The following is a 15,731-nucleotide window of genomic DNA, read 5'->3' on the forward strand; positions in this document are numbered from 1 at the left end:
AACTGTTTTACCTATTGTAGTGAATATAAAAAGAAAATATTTTTTCTAATCAAGTCTTTAATAAAATTTAGAAATAAAAAAATCTTACAACTCTTAGTTACAGACAACCCTTTACCTGTAATAGCAATACAATATAAGTGTAAGCAAGCTGTAGTAGAGACAGGCTAGAAGTAAGTAGGCCTTACGGGTAAGTGGGTACCCATCTATCAATGTACAAGTAAATAAAAGAAAATGTAAAATAGCATATTACACTTTATTTCAATAATGTAATGTCAATGTTATCAGACTTGAAGCAAAATTAATGAAACATTGTTATATATTTTTTTATATGATATTTTTTTTATGAAATTGGATTTAGAAGGCAACAGTTTCCTTATAGTATGGGCGGCGAAGAGGGGACTTTCGGGATTTACTCGAGCGCGGCAGATTAAGATACTGGGGGATTCCCTGCACTCGGTTACGTACTTCCACCAAATATGAGCTCCATATATATGGCCGCCCGTCTAGAATAAAGGATCAGATTAGTAAAAAAAAAATTAATCATCTGACATTCTTGAGCGCATCAGATTAAGGTAGGGTTAGTTACATGCTAAATCGTGTATATTCCACTAATCTGACAATTTGAGTGACGTAAAGAAGGGCGAGGGCTACAAAGTTGTAAAAAAAAACGTTATCTCGACACAGTGTGACTGTAAAACCGACTGGTTGTGGTTTCAATCTCCATTTCAGGAGATGATATATTTATTTGAATTTATATTTCCATTTTTTCGCTCTGTTGTCGAGGCAAAATCGCGACGTTAAGTGCTTAGCAAAGCACTGCCTTTAAAATTTAGCTCTGCTCTCTGCCTAACCTGCTGTGTGCGGGATACAACGTAAAGCTGACTTGTTTATTTGATTTGTTTAAAAAAATATTAATAATTGACAGATTAGGCAATTTCTTTATATAATGGTCTGAGTATGAGAGTCATGAAGACGAACCATATATATATTAATCTGACGCGCTCGAGTATTTCAAAATGACGAATTTTTTTGCATATTCAAACGATCACGAGCTTGCGTCACACCCAAATCATCAGATTATTACATAAGAGCTTTTTTTCAGGTTCACTTAACACCCCCTTAGAAAATTTGACGCACTCGACCTCCATCATGGAAACTGTCAGATTAACATATTTTCATGTTTAAGAAGGGGTAGGAAATTGATGATATCAATATCTGACGCGCTCGAGTACGTCTCACCCCACTGGTCAAAAGATATGTATTATAAGACATTTTTTTCTTGTTATCATCTAAGCTTCGCAACCCAATAGGTCTTAATGTCGCTCGAGCAAATCCCGAATTAGCATCTTCCTCCCCATCTATTAAGTACGAAAGTTAAAAAAAACAATATTTTATGTAAGCAATACCTGTGATTTTGTTGAATTTTATTATTATTTTGCCATATATATATTTTTATTTATGACTAATTATTTCTTAAAATTACAATATTAAATGAATAGTCTCTTATTAAAAACAAGTACAATAGAATCTTTTTAAATGAAAAACATCCACAATTGAAAAAAAAAGAATTCTGCACCCTTTCATGTTAAGAAATTACAAAAATCATTATCTGAAGTATTTTTGTCTGTCGGTAGCGAATAGATTTGAATTTAACTTAAGTATCGTGTCCTTAGAAATTGATTAACGAATTAATCAAAATTAGTTTGAACAAACTTTCGAATATTTAATAAGAATCATTAAATGAGTGGAAGTTAGGTTTAAAGAGTTTCTACTGTATCACAAATGTAATTAACATATTTCATATATCAAATATAAAAGATTACAAAAAAATCTAAAAATATATAGTGTATCCCTCGCTCTGGGGCTACACTCTTTTAAGTACACAATGAGATTCGGACGGCTATTGTTTAAAACAATTACTTAAGTACCTACATAAAATAAGTACAATGAGAAGTTGCACGTACGTCAATCCACTTCCAACTAATATAAGGTTATTTAATTGTCATTGCGCAACGAGAGGAGCTCACGTCGGTTAATAAATAAACTTTGTGATTTTGGTACATATGTAGGTGGAACAATAGTAACAAATAAGAGCGACCTTGCCTATGTACACGATGGGTCCGCGTGGATTATAATATACATTTTTACAAAACTATAAACAATACAAACTATTATACAGAGAACTAACTAACAAAGTTAAGTACAAAAAGTGACCATACTAGGTGCCGATGTCGGCAGTGTCGCCGGTGTCGCGGTGTCGCGCTCAGCGTCACATGCCCGACTCGGCGATGCCCTCGTCGTCTGAAACAAACGTGCGGTGAAGGTGTAAGTGTCAGAGGGTGTCACAAAAGCATCCGGTCAGTACTCAGTCGGTTAATGTAAAAGATAAATGGGGGTCAGTGTGAGATCACTCACTCCAGTAGACGTTAGATTATGGCGCCACACGGTCTTTGAATTTATTCAAGAAAATATATATTTGTTAAAGTTATGTGTTGGAGACGATCAGAAGTCTACATGCTATTTAGTCAGTTTCATTTTACGTACTCATGTAAGCACATATTGAAAACGTGAGTTATTTAAAAAAGACAGTAAAGGTTGTCAACATCATCGCGGTCATGCCAGCTCACGTGTGGGCTCTCCGGGCGGCGGGGAGTGGTTACCTTCGAAGGCGGCGTTGTGGTGGTGGTTGTTGGGCGGCGGTGGCGCCAGGTCGGCGCCCTCCAGCGCAGCCACCACGCACTGGTGCACGCAGATGTACTGCTGCTCCGTCTGCACCATCCACACGCGCTCGCGCCGCATGGCGTGCACCATGCCGAACAGGTCCAGCGTGTCGGCGTGCGCGGCCAGCTGCTGCAGCGCGCGGTCCAGCGTGATGAAGGTGCCGGAGCGGCCCACGCCGGCGCTGCAGTGGACCACCACGGGGCGCGCGTCGGGCGGGCAGCGCTCGCGGAAGGCGCGTACGAAGCGGGCCAGCGCTGTGGGCGGCGAGGGCACGCCGAAGTCGGGCCACGTGGTGAAGTGGAAGTGGCGCAGCACGCGCTGCTCGGCGCCGCGGCACACGGCCAGCTCGGTGACGGTCCAGTCGGGGTAGCGGCTTTCGTTGAGCGCTGTGACGGCTATGTCCCCGTAGTAAACGGGCCGCGTGTCGTAGGGCCAGTAGCGGTCACACTTCTCGCGGCCCTTCTCCACGCAGCGCGTGAGCATGACAACGGCGCGCGAGCCCGATTCCCAGCACATGCGCCAGAAGTCGTCGCGAGTGGAGTGCAGCGGGCCCTGCGTCACGATGAACTCGCGCGGCGAGTTGTGGCCGGGCACGTAGTTGGCGTTGATGTAGTCCGAGCCCTCCTCGTCGTCCACGGGCTGCAGTTTGAAGCGCGAGTGGTCGTAGGGCAGGATGTTGGTGAAGCGGTTCTTGGGGCGGTTACAGGGCAGGTCCGCCGCCGTGGTGGGCTGCTCGCGCCCCACGTGCTTAAGCTCCTCGAATTCCTCGCTGAACCTGTTCATATCGAAAAACATTCCTTATAAATAAATATACAAGAATATATTTTATGGTTTCGGATATAAATAAATTGAGGTGTTGCTTCTGAAAACAAAGTTTTATTCAGTCCACAAATGTAAAAAACCTCACCTGAAAACAAAGAAACGATATTAAAAGTTTATTTTTCCACAAACTAGGAATAGTATTGTCAAAACACAAAGTAAATTTTATTGACATGTTGTTGGACAAAACATGTCAATAAAATTTACTTTTCTGCATTTTCCTTAACACCACATTCCTATAATCATAACCTCTAAACAAGCTACAAACTAATAAAAGTTTGCCACTTATTTTAAATTACCCGAAGCGCGCTACAAAACTAAAGAAATCTATTTTGTTTACAAATAAAAAAGAACAAATATTTGGGCTTCCTTACCTGAAGTCGGAGTCGGCGGACATGAGGCGGTAGTGGTCCAGAAAGTCGGAAACGCGCACAGGGCGCGCTGCGGCGGGAGGGGGCACGGGCGCGGGGCCCGCGCGAGCGCGGCGCCGGCGCAGCAGCAGCGCGCCGCCCGCCAACGCCGCCAGCAGTGCGCCGCCCACCGCACCGCCCGCCACCCAGCCCGTGTGGTCCGCCTCTGCAACAAACAACCATATGTCAACCAAGGACCAACTGTCTGTATACGTACGTACACGTATAATGTAACATAATCTATGTTATTATTACTCATTCTGCTGCCGACTATAAGTATAGAAAATGATTACAACAGGACATTGTATTACTTAAAAAAGGACAGGTATGACATGTTCCTCAATGTAGTGATGTTATTAAAATTTAATTATAAAACTATATTAATTAAATTATAATTATAAATATCTATTTATAATATTCCTTAAAAGAATAGAGAAATTACCCGTGTAGACGACGGTGTAGGCGGTGTCGGTAAACTTGTCGGGCGCAGTGAAGGCGCGCAGCTTGACGTAGTAGCGCGTGCCCGGCTTTAGCGGCCCGTTGCAGTAAGCGCGCCCGCCCTCCTCGCAGCGCTCCGAGCCGATCGTGAATTCCTCCACGGCCGCCGCGCGGAACGGGTCGTAGGGTTCCGTGACCTGGTAGGGCGGCCACACGGCCAGACGCTGCACGTCGCGCCACGACGGCAGCCGCGCTGGCGCCGGCGCTTGCGCCTCCTCTGCCAACACCAGCGTGTACGCCGTCACGTTGCCGTTGGCCGGCGAGAAGTAGTCCGCGCCGAAGCGCACCGCCACCGTGGACGCCGAGCGCCGCACTTCGGCCGGCTGCGCCGTGGGCCGCGGGGGCGCCGCGATGGCCATGCGCTGGCGTAGGCGCGCCGCCGCGCCGCGCCCCGCACCGTTCTCCGCGAACACGCGGAATTCGTACTCGGCGCCGGCCGCCAGACCCGCCACGCGTCCGCCGCGCGCCTCTGCCGGGAAGTGCGCCGCGCGTGGGGCGCCCCCGTCCGCCGGCGCGTACTCCACGGTCCAGCGCCGCAGCGGGCCGTGCGCGTCGCGCGCGCCCAGGCGCCACTCGAAGGCCAGTTCGGTGGGCGTAGCGTCGGCCAGTGTCAGGGCGGGCGCGGCGGGCGGCGCCTGCAACGTGCGGAAGGAAGCGGAACGTGCTCGCGACCGCGTGAGGATGGTGGCGGGCGTGCCGGCGCGCACCACCACTGTGAACGTATAGGCGGTGTGTGGGCGCAGGCCGGCCAGCGCCAGCGCGGGCTGCGCGGCAGCGCGCGTCTCCAGCTCGTCGTCGGCCAAGTACTGTACCTCAAAGTCGGTGTAGTCACCAGGCGGCGGCGCCCAGGCCAGCGACACCTCGCGCGAGCCCACGGCGGTGGCGTTGAGGCCAGCGATGGGGCGCGGGTAGAGGCGCGTGGGGCGTTGCACGGGGTGCGAGGTCACGTTGCGCGACACGGTCCACATGGTAACGTTGTAGAGGCGGCCGGGCACGAGGTCGCGAAACACGACCTGCTGCTGGCCGGGCGCGGGCGCTGAGGGCGGCGCGGCGGGACGCTCCTGCCATCGCGGGGGCTCCCCGCCGCCCTGCAACCCGAAGCGGTACGAGTCGAACTCCGTCACGGAGTCCGGCGTGCGCGTGTAGATCACCTGTACACATATTACGAGATGTACCTATCAGTGTCTTACAAAAAGGTAAAAGGTTGTATAAACATTATTGTACTAGGTACCAAACAGCAATGTAACAAGATCAATAACATGCAACCAGATATTTGTATCTCCGGTCTAATTATTCTTCCTTGTTATAGGTTTCCTTTGTAACTGTAATATATCATACTGTATCTCGTTGGGTAGTTATAACAAATAGATTAAAAGTTTGTTTTTAATTAAAGTTATAATATGCACGAATTGTCGTTACCAATAATAGCATTCCTCCGTATACATTTAATGTTATTTAAACATTGTGAATAAGGATGAGGCTGATAAACAGCGATATAGACAACACGTCTCACAGCATTCGCTGAGCCTCACTCCTTTTACCGTTTTGTTTTATTTTTGAATTTAAAATGGTTACGTCACAATCATTTCAGCATATCATTTTTGCACATACCAATATAGCGGGTAGCGTGTCGTTGTCGTCGTTGTCGCCGGACTCATTGACGATAGTCATTTCAGATTGGATCAACGGACCTGCCGGCATTTAGGATCAATTATATAAATGTAACAATAAACACATTATAGCACTGTGTTTTTGAACAGATGTTATATTTCGATTTATGAAACAATTATTTCAGAAATAGAAGGGAGTTCTAATAATTATAGATATTACCCATTAAAACATAAGATTTATAAACAAATAGACAAGAGGCAGTGTCAGACGTATCAGTATACGTACGAGTGCGCGTGTTCGTCTTGAATAGGTCGCTGGAGAGGTCGTAGGAGTGCGCCGCGATCGATACCTCGTAGCCGCGGCCCGGCAGCAGATCCTCGAGCAGCGCGCGTCCGCCACCACCGCCCTCACCCGCGCTCACGTTGCGCACACCGCCCTCGCCGTCCTCGCCCTCGGCCCGCCAGCGCACCTCATACCACTCCACGCGGCCGGCGGGACGCGGCCACTCCAGCGTGACGTTGCGCGTGTCAGCCAGCAGCGCCACGTCGGACACGGGGCGCGGGCGCACTGTGTGCTCGGCCGTGAGCGGCTGCCCACTGTCGACGGACTCGCCGGCCGCGTCTTCGCTGGCTGTGTCCAGCTGGATGGTGTAGCGCTCGCCATGCGTCATGTTGGCGATCTCGGCCACGTCGGCCGAGGGCGGCAACGGGTCCAGGCGGCGCCAGGGTGCGCGCGGCGTGCGGTAGCGCAGCCAGTAGGCGCCCACCACGCCGTCACCCGCGGGCCCGCGCCACCGCACTACGGCTGCGTTGGACGAGGCGCGCTCCACCCACACGCGCTGCGCCGGCAGCGGGCGCACGGGCTTCAGCACAGAGTGGCGTTCGCTCACCAGTCCGTTGCTGACGGCGGCCAACTGGATCTCGTACACGGCGCCCGGCACAAGCCCGTCCAGCGTGGCGTTGGTCTCGGCCGTGTCCAGCGTGCGGTAGGGCGCGGCGGGGGAAGAGGGAAGCGGGCGGCGCCGGTAGCGCAGCTCGTAGCGATCCTGACGCGAGTTCACGTCGGAGCTCCAGGCCAGGCGGAGCGCGCGTTGCGCGGGCGCGGCGGCTCGCAGGGCGGGCGCAAGCGGGCGCGTGGCGGCCTGGAACGTGCTGTCGTTGGACTCCACACCGCGCGACACCGCCGACACCTGTACGCGTATACGTCGGCTATTGAAGATCTTTTAATACTTCCTTTTATTTAGTAAATATTATTCATATACTTTATAGAGTATTTGATGGTTTAATAAATTAGTTTCATATATCTACATATTAATAGTAAGTAATTCGCACTAATTTGAGCATATAGTAATTACAGTGAATGTGTAGTTGCGTCCGGGCAGCAGCGCCTCCAGCGTGGCGTTAGTGGCGGCCGTGGTGAGGGAGTTGCTGTCGTCGCGCGACGGTCCCGTCTCGTGGTACGACACCTGCATGCCGTAGATTAGATTTAAAAACTATTACGCTTTTACTTAAAATAGTTTCCAAAATGTTTCATTTCCATTAATTTTATTATTAAAACTTATTCATTTTCGTTATATTCTAATGTGTAGATTAAGTGTAATTTGATGTGTACCTATCGTTATATATAATTAAGTGATTAATAAGTGCCTTGTACTCGTCCTGCGTGCTGCCGTCGGCGGGGCGCCACCACAGGAACACGCCGCCGCCCTCAGCCGTCTCCACGTGACGGCCCTGCAGCTCCCGCACCGGCAGCGGCCCTGCGCACGCCGTGTTTATTATTTAGGGCTCTTTTCTACCCTTTATCACACAATGTCATATTTCAACAAGCAAGGCTTAGCAAGTGTCGGGTACTCACGCAGCGTGAGGTCGGCGGTGGCGGGCCACGACGTGACCTTGCCGGACATTGTTTTGACGGTGACGGTGTAGGGCGCACCGGGCTCCAGCCCCTCGAAGGCGCACACGGGCGGCTCGTCGCGCGCGCGCACCTGTGGCGGCAGGCGGCGCGCGCCCCCGGCTCCCCCTGCCACGCCGCCTCCCCCTCCCCCAGCCGCCGCCACGGACACCTGGTACTTCTCGAACTCGCTAAGGTCGGCGGGCGGCAGCCAGGCCACACGGAAGGAAGTCTCGCGCAGGGTAGCCTGCTGCAGCGTGACGTTACGTGGGCGTAGCGGTACGGTGCGGTACTGTGCGGTGGTGGGCGCGGACAGCTGCGCGTCCGAGACGGTCTGCACGGAGATGTTGTAGGCGCGGCCCGGCACCAGCCCCTTGAAGGCGGCCTGCGCGGGGCCCGGCGGCTCGCCCTCCTTCTCCACGTACAGCTCCGACTCGCGCGCGTCCTTCGGCTCGATCGACACCTGCGTTAAAGGAGTTACTCGCAGGTACAAATATCCAAATGCCACAAAAATTTTGATAAAATGTTAAAAAAATAAAAAAATACATATTATTAGATAAATAAGTTTACCACATATCAATGAGTTACACCCACACATCATAACTTTACTATAAAGGTACTCGTACAAATAATAATTGTTAGAGTCCGAAACGAAGGTTTCAGCTCAAACCGAAACTGACCGTCGCGAAGTGTGTTGAGTAAGTTGTGAATTAACGTAATTTCACAAATTATTTGCTGACTTAATTGAAAAAAACCCAAGTGACACATTAGAACAGATTCTGCACGTAAATCACATAGGGAAAGATTAATAAAGTATAAAAGACGTTACTTAGCATTTTAAAAGTAATTGAAGTTTAAATATCGTAAGTGGTAAAAGAAATAAAGTAGTAAGTTAGACGGTACCATCAAATTATTTTGAAAATATTTAATGGCATCGCATAGCAAAAGTTGATATTCGATTAATATTTGGGCTTAATTAGGTTTCCGCATTTACCGCCGCGTACAATAATATTAGAAATGAATAATAATATGGCAATGTCCACCGTGGATACTGCTTCTTCGTTATCTTGGTTACAGTTCGGGGATCTTTTCGAGGAAACTGAAGGTTTTGTCTCTGCAATTATGGACGAAGTTAGCAAGACACGGAACTACCAGAGACATATTATGAAAGATGGCACTATCGCCACTATCTGTCGGGGGTGTCATCGACCTGGGGAGTCCCTCAGACATATTGTCTCTGGTTGTTCTCATCTTGCTAATGGTGAGTATTTGCATAGACACAATCAAGTAGACAAGATAATACACCAGCAACTTGCTCTTCAATATGGCCTTGTGGAATTGGAGGTAGAAAATCCACAAAAAATATAGTCCACCAGCCCATGAGATTACCGCCATGTGGGATGTCAGTAAGTACATGTAGCACTCACCCGATAGTGCGTGTAGGCGCCGGGCGGGTAGGGCGGCTGCCACAGTACCAGCAGAGTCGTCTCGTTGCGAAACCACACTATGAATTTTCCTGGGGTATTGGGTTCTGTAAATCAAAGAACACAACACATTGCTTATGCTATGCTATAAACAATAACAAATGCGACGCAAGCTCGCATTATAGATGACACGCTGAACATGAAGATAACGAAATTTAATAATACAAAAAACATACAAAAAATCGGAGTATGTGCTGGAATATAATGAAACGTACAATGTTTTCTAAATGAATAAATATCTCTACTGTAACTACGCACTCACCTCAGAATATCCCACGAACTTATCAGACATGTACAAGAGTTATTTATTTTTATTTTCAATTTATTAAGCTTCAATTTAAGTAAAGAATAACAATAATAGGAGGAATGATTAATGAAACAAAAATAAGAGATAAAAAAGAAGGAACTGAATGCTGGTTAATCTTGAAAACCAAAGCATGAATGGTATTACGCTGGGCAAACAGTAGGTAGTAGGTAGCACACTTGGTGAATAACACAATATTTAATATCATTGTATCTTTCCAAAACCATCATGCTTTTTACGTGACCTTCCTCCAGTATCTTTGATATTGTGTTTTCGAAGGTCAATCGAGGTCTCTCCCTACCTCTCTTACCGCTCACTTTTCCATCATAGATCTTTTTAGCCATTCTTGAATCACTCAATCGTTCGACGTGTCGAAACCAGCTGAGCACGTTCTTCTTCATTCTCACCGTGACATCCTCCATGAATCCGCATATCCTACGAAGAAGTCGCATCTCCACGGCATTCATCTTTAAGTCTTCTTCTGTAATAACATGTTTCACTGCCGTATAACAACGTGGGTACCAACATTGCATTGTGTACGGCCAAACTCGCAGCTGTGCTGTGCTGTGTCGCCGTCTCATCAATGCAGCTAAGGCTCCATTAACCCTGTTACCGGCAGCAATACACCTTTCCACATTCATTTCGTATCTTTCATTCCTACTGAACATACTTCCCAAGTATACCACCTCATTTACTTGTTCTAATATCTTATCACTCACACTGACATTGCATTCAGTCCTCTCTTCATTTCTTTTAAATACCAGAACCTTTGTCTTACTCGCATTCAGGCTTAGACCATTATTTTCACACCCTTCTTTCAGAGTGGTGACCAATGCCTGCAACTCGTATTCTGATGATGCAATGAGCACTGTATCATCTGCGTACTGCAGGCAGTTCACATTCAAGTCACCTACTTTCACTCCCGTATCACTTTGTTTCACTCCTTGAAGACAGTTATCCAAATACAAATTGAACAATAAGCTGACATGGCGCAACCTTGTTTAACACCCGACTGGATGTCAAACCAAGGCGACATGCCAGTTCCTACTCGCACGCAGACTGAGTGATCTCTAAAGAGTACCCGCTAACAATGTTTGTTTTGTTTGTTGTATTGTTTTGTTTGTTGTATCTCCTATAATTTCGCTCTTACAACTCTGACAAACGCCTTTTCCAAGTCCACAAAAGCACAGAAAAGTTTTTGGTTAAAGGCCAAAAATTTTTCCGTGATCATGCGGAAATGCGGAAAGATCTGATCCATACACCCTCTTCCAGGTCTTAAGCCTCAGTGGGCATCCCAAAACAGCCTTTAAGATCTCTCTTGCATTTTTTTCGTTAATATTTTAGCATAAACTTTACTACCCAAGCTGATAGCCCTATGGTTTGCGCAGTCTATCTGTGAACCTTTGCCTTTATATATAGGCACGATGACTGCGCCTCGCCATCGTATGGGATCTCGCGAGGGCAGTAACTCCATCCGCTCCCGCTGCCACACTACACCACACATTTGAGACGTCGAATTGCACTCAGTTACTTGAGACTGAGTGTGAAAGTGTGGCTAATATTTTATAAGTTCTAGAAAACATATTTCTTTAGATAATTATTTAATTAAACATTTTTAAGGTAATTGTGTTGTACAATTGAATAAAAATCTATATATTTTTGTTTTAGCAATATATGAAAGTGAAATTGTTGCATTCACACAACCCGGCCTTAACCAAAAACATTATAAATATTTGTATTATATAGAGCTAAGTGTGGATCCAGAGAAATTAAAAAGACACGCGCTACGCCAGTCATCATAGAGTCCAGTTACAATTAGGAACGTTGGGGAAGCGTTAGTACCAGAGTGTCGGAAAGCTCGGAGAGCGAGTGTCGCCGCCTAGACACACGAGAAACGTAGATAAATAGTGTCCGGTCGTTTTTATATTTAGTACCTATATCTTTGTGTGTAAGCACTATTATTTATAACCTTCGTATATCGCGACCGACGTGTGACGGTGTACAGCTGGTACTCACTGGTGGTGAAGTTGTAGGAGGCGTAGGCGGCACTCTCCTTGTCGTGCAGCAAAGTGACGGCGTGCAGTTGGTAGGTGGCGCCGGGTGACAGGTCGCGCAGCACGTGCGTCCAGTTGCCCGCGCCCTCCACCGTCACGTTGCGCGCCGAGCCCTCCGCGCGTTCCGTCAGCGGGATCACCTGCCGAGGGACGAGTACCATTACACAATAACACTATTACGAGAATACCTTATTTATAATTCATAAAGGAAACTCGTAGCACAGGGGCACAAGGTTTGCGTTTAAACGCGGCTGGTTGTGGGTTCGATCACCACTCGAGGAAATTATATATTTATTATAATTTAAGTTTTCATATCCTCGCTCTGGTATAAAGGCAAAGCGCGGCGTTGAGTTCCGCTACTCAACACGCAATACCCCCAGAATTCGGCGGAAAACGGGGAATGAAATGTCTTAACACTAAGTTCCTTCTGCCTTGTGTGTGCCTGCTGTGTGCGGATACAGCGTCAAGCGACGCCCTTACCTCGACACCAGAGCGAAGAAACAGAAATTTGTTTATACATTTAATTTGTTTATAAATCAAAAGTATTAAAAAACAAAAACCTTAAATCGAAATCCAGTGTAATCGCCGTGGGCCGGTGGAGCCCATGATATAGCGGCCTGCTTGTTGGGGAACAACGTCACCGTCAAGTTGGTTGGTGGCTCGGGGGCTGCAACACATTACACGATTCGAGCAATAACGTCCTCGCGTATAATAGTACGCGTTAGCGTTGCCATGGCAACGTGTATGCCACTTTATAAATATAAAAGTATTATAATGTGTCCGTCTGATAGACGGCCGAGCGTATACAAAACTAGGATACTGAAATTAGAAGAAGTGACAAGATACAATTAATAAAGGAAAAAAACCGAAAAATTATGGGTATTTTTTGTGAAAACTTTACAAGTTATATCTATACTTCATTTTATACAAAATGAGTGTGTCAACTTTTATAACTGTTACTTCCCGTTGACCTATAATTTTGAAATTGGTACGGAGCTCTACGTGCGTGAGTCCGACTCGCATTTGACCGGTTTTTTTAAATCATGCTGAATAAAGTGAGTTTTTTAAGTAAAACATCATAATAAAAATAAACCAGAAAATGTTATTTAACAAAATTAAGTTGTAAGTCTACTATCATGTAAGCTGAAGGCCAACAATTGGTTTTCAAAAACTTACAAAAATCAACCATCGAAACTATTTCAATATCAACGTTAATTGCAATAAGAAAATACTTATTAGTGGATCATTAACTTGACGTCTTTAAATATGAATCAACAAATTTCGTGATATTAGATAATTACACAAGCAGCCGTTAGTCAGTTAGTATAAAAAATATGCAAACCGGTTATAATCGTCTGGTTCCACGTCAGGAGATCGGCAAAGGTGGCGTTGGAGTAGTAGAGCATGAAGTGGTACTTGGTGCCGGGCAGGCCCTGGAAGTTGATAGTGGAGGCCCGCGCGGGCACGGTGAAGTTGGGCGCGGGCGAGCCCTGCGGGGGCCGGTAGTCGAGCCGGTAGTGCGCGCCCTCTGCGCCCTCCGCCTCCCACCCCGGTATCTCGATCACCAGGTCCGCCGCCCTGCACACACGCATGCCGCATAATACCTGTAGGAAATATTTAAAAAAATAAATTCTCAAATATGAAATTAATACTGGAACAATCCATCTTAGAGTCGAGAATGCTTGAGATCCCATTTTTATTAATAGATTATAATAATCTATGAATAAAATTGGCTCTCAAGATGGATGAGAGTTGGAAGTGGTTTATAAATACGGGTCTTAGAATGCTCCCATATACTCTGTTAGGTTTCATCTGTCACATATGCAATTAGCAATATATACTATATATGGTGACAATCACAAATAATCATTTGTATTATTCTCTAATTACAACATAAGTTTTACAGAATTACAAAACTAGTCTCTGTTGTTGGTTGTCCCAGGCGGTATCAGTTAACATTAGGCTAGGCAAAACTAATTTGTCCTGAAATTGAGTTAGGGCAGTAACATGTATATTTTACCATTGTTTGCAATAGATAAACTCAATAACTACTGAAGTCACAACTTTGTGTTTTTAAAAATAATTGTATAGCTCATAGAATGTCCACAATACCTAAATACCAGTTAACAAAGAAGAAAAAAAACTTTGGGTTAAATGAAAATAGGAACAGGCCATATGTATGTGGCCAGTCATGATGCATAGGTGCAAGTGTGTTTCTGTAAACACAACTAGTTGTGGATTCCATCCCCACTTGAGGAAATAAAATATTAAAATTTATATTTTCATTTCTTCACTCTGGCATGGAGGCAAAAGCGAGGCATTGAGCTCCACCACTCAACACACAATGCCTTCAGAATTCAACAGAAAGTGTTGAGGTAGACTAATGAGTCCATCTATAAGTATATTATAATATTTTTGTAATTGATGAATCTAATAATGTGTAAACTTAAATATTACTGCACAAACTTTTCTCAAAAACTAACATTATTATATTAATAAGCAAACATCAAATCTCTTAAACCTTTGAAATATTTTCAGGTATGACATATTATATCTTAGTAAAAAGCATAAAGTGTGTCATCAAGCACAGTTCCAAATGGTAACTTAAAATATACAAATTAATATTATTCATTAGTACTAATAAACTGTAGATATAGATAGTCAAAAATCCCTATAAATTCATTATATAGGAGATGTTCCCTTTGTATCATCAAAAAGCAGTTGGCAGTCAGCACAGTGAACCTACGAGAATTGTGTTGCAGGTTCACACACAAGTCAACACCTCAAAGGTTCATGCAAATATCATAAAGTTCAACAAGATTTAGAAACATTCTATATAAGTAAATATGTATTTACATTTTTACATTTAAGAGAAACCATAGTATAAATGAATTATCAGTTTATCTTGATTCCAAAAAAATTTTCTCTATTCTTAGAAAATATTGTTACATTTATTCCGGAGGATTTTTTATGTTCAATAAGTTTTAGCTTACTGATCCTTAAATATTTATATTTTATGTTACTATTATTAATTGAAATGTAGATCGACAAACAGGTTCATAAAGAATGGCGATTGGTGAAACTGTAATCTATTTTTATCTATGAAATAATTAGTACAGTAAGAAAAAGTGAAATGCTCACAACAAAAACAACGAATGCGAGCGCCAGAGCAGTGGAGGCGCGCGTGTGTCCAGCCTTCGCTTGCACAATCGACCTCTTCCACATCATTGAAGGTAAATCTGCGATGTCACATGACACTTTCTCCTCCAAATAAACCTGGGTATCATCTTGCAGCAGCATGATTCGTGAAGTATATCGCGTAGGATCGTCATATCAATGCGCTATACGACATTTGCGACGATTATTTCACACTCCGCAGGTCTAAACTACAATCGCAAACCAACACTCGACTAACAACTAACAAACAACTGTCATATGCCACTTGCCACTTGCCACTTGCCAAGTTGCCAGCCCAACAAGCTGAAATTTTAATTTCTAATATGTGTTAGTAAGAGGGTCTGCACTTGGAAGATATTTAAAAAAAATGTCATTGGGAACCTTTATTAACCTAATAGAACTCAAAACAATGATTTTTTAAATTTTTGTCTGTTTGTCCGTTTGTCTCTGCGTTTGTTATCGCTAATTCCAGAATTGACTTAACCGATTTACTACTACTACAGCTACTGAAAACATTTAGGGTTTATTTTATTACAATCGTGTCATAAATAAAAAAGTTATGTCAATTTAAAGTATTTAGTTCGACTAATTTGCGAATTGCCGTCACCGTTATGTTATACAACTGTTTTACTGAATTAACTGGATCTTTAGTTTTCAATTTCTTTATTAATATTTCTATTTCAACTGGGCGTAGCCCCGCATGGGCCCACTAGTAATAAATAATAATGATAAAAGCGTGTAGTACAGTGTAAATTATAATATT

General features: G+C 45.0%; 1 protein-coding gene across 1 annotated transcript; it reads right to left on the reverse strand.

Moving 5' to 3' along the window:
• Positions 1-234: 234 nt before the first annotated feature.
• Ptp10D (Protein tyrosine phosphatase 10D) lies at positions 235-15,450 on the reverse strand. Its single transcript, XM_085201091.1, has 14 exons — positions 14,933-15,450; positions 13,134-13,395; positions 12,352-12,458; positions 11,754-11,931; positions 9,377-9,480; positions 7,914-8,412; positions 7,706-7,815; positions 7,414-7,524; positions 6,345-7,248; positions 6,060-6,139; positions 4,393-5,599; positions 3,915-4,116; positions 2,661-3,496; positions 235-2,301 (listed from the first exon to the last, which is right to left on the reverse strand). Exons 1-14 carry the CDS (start codon positions 15,089-15,091, stop codon positions 2,270-2,272), a joined length of 4,791 nt encoding a protein of 1,596 aa, XP_085057217.1. The 5' UTR covers positions 15,092-15,450; the 3' UTR covers positions 235-2,269.
• Between the last annotated feature and the right edge of the window lie 281 nt (positions 15,451-15,731).

Source organism: Heliconius melpomene, chromosome 17, assembly GCF_056956725.1.
Source record: "Heliconius melpomene rosina isolate 202511_hmr_F chromosome 17, ASM5695672v1, whole genome shotgun sequence".
Taxonomy (NCBI): domain Eukaryota; kingdom Metazoa; phylum Arthropoda; class Insecta; order Lepidoptera; family Nymphalidae; genus Heliconius; species Heliconius melpomene.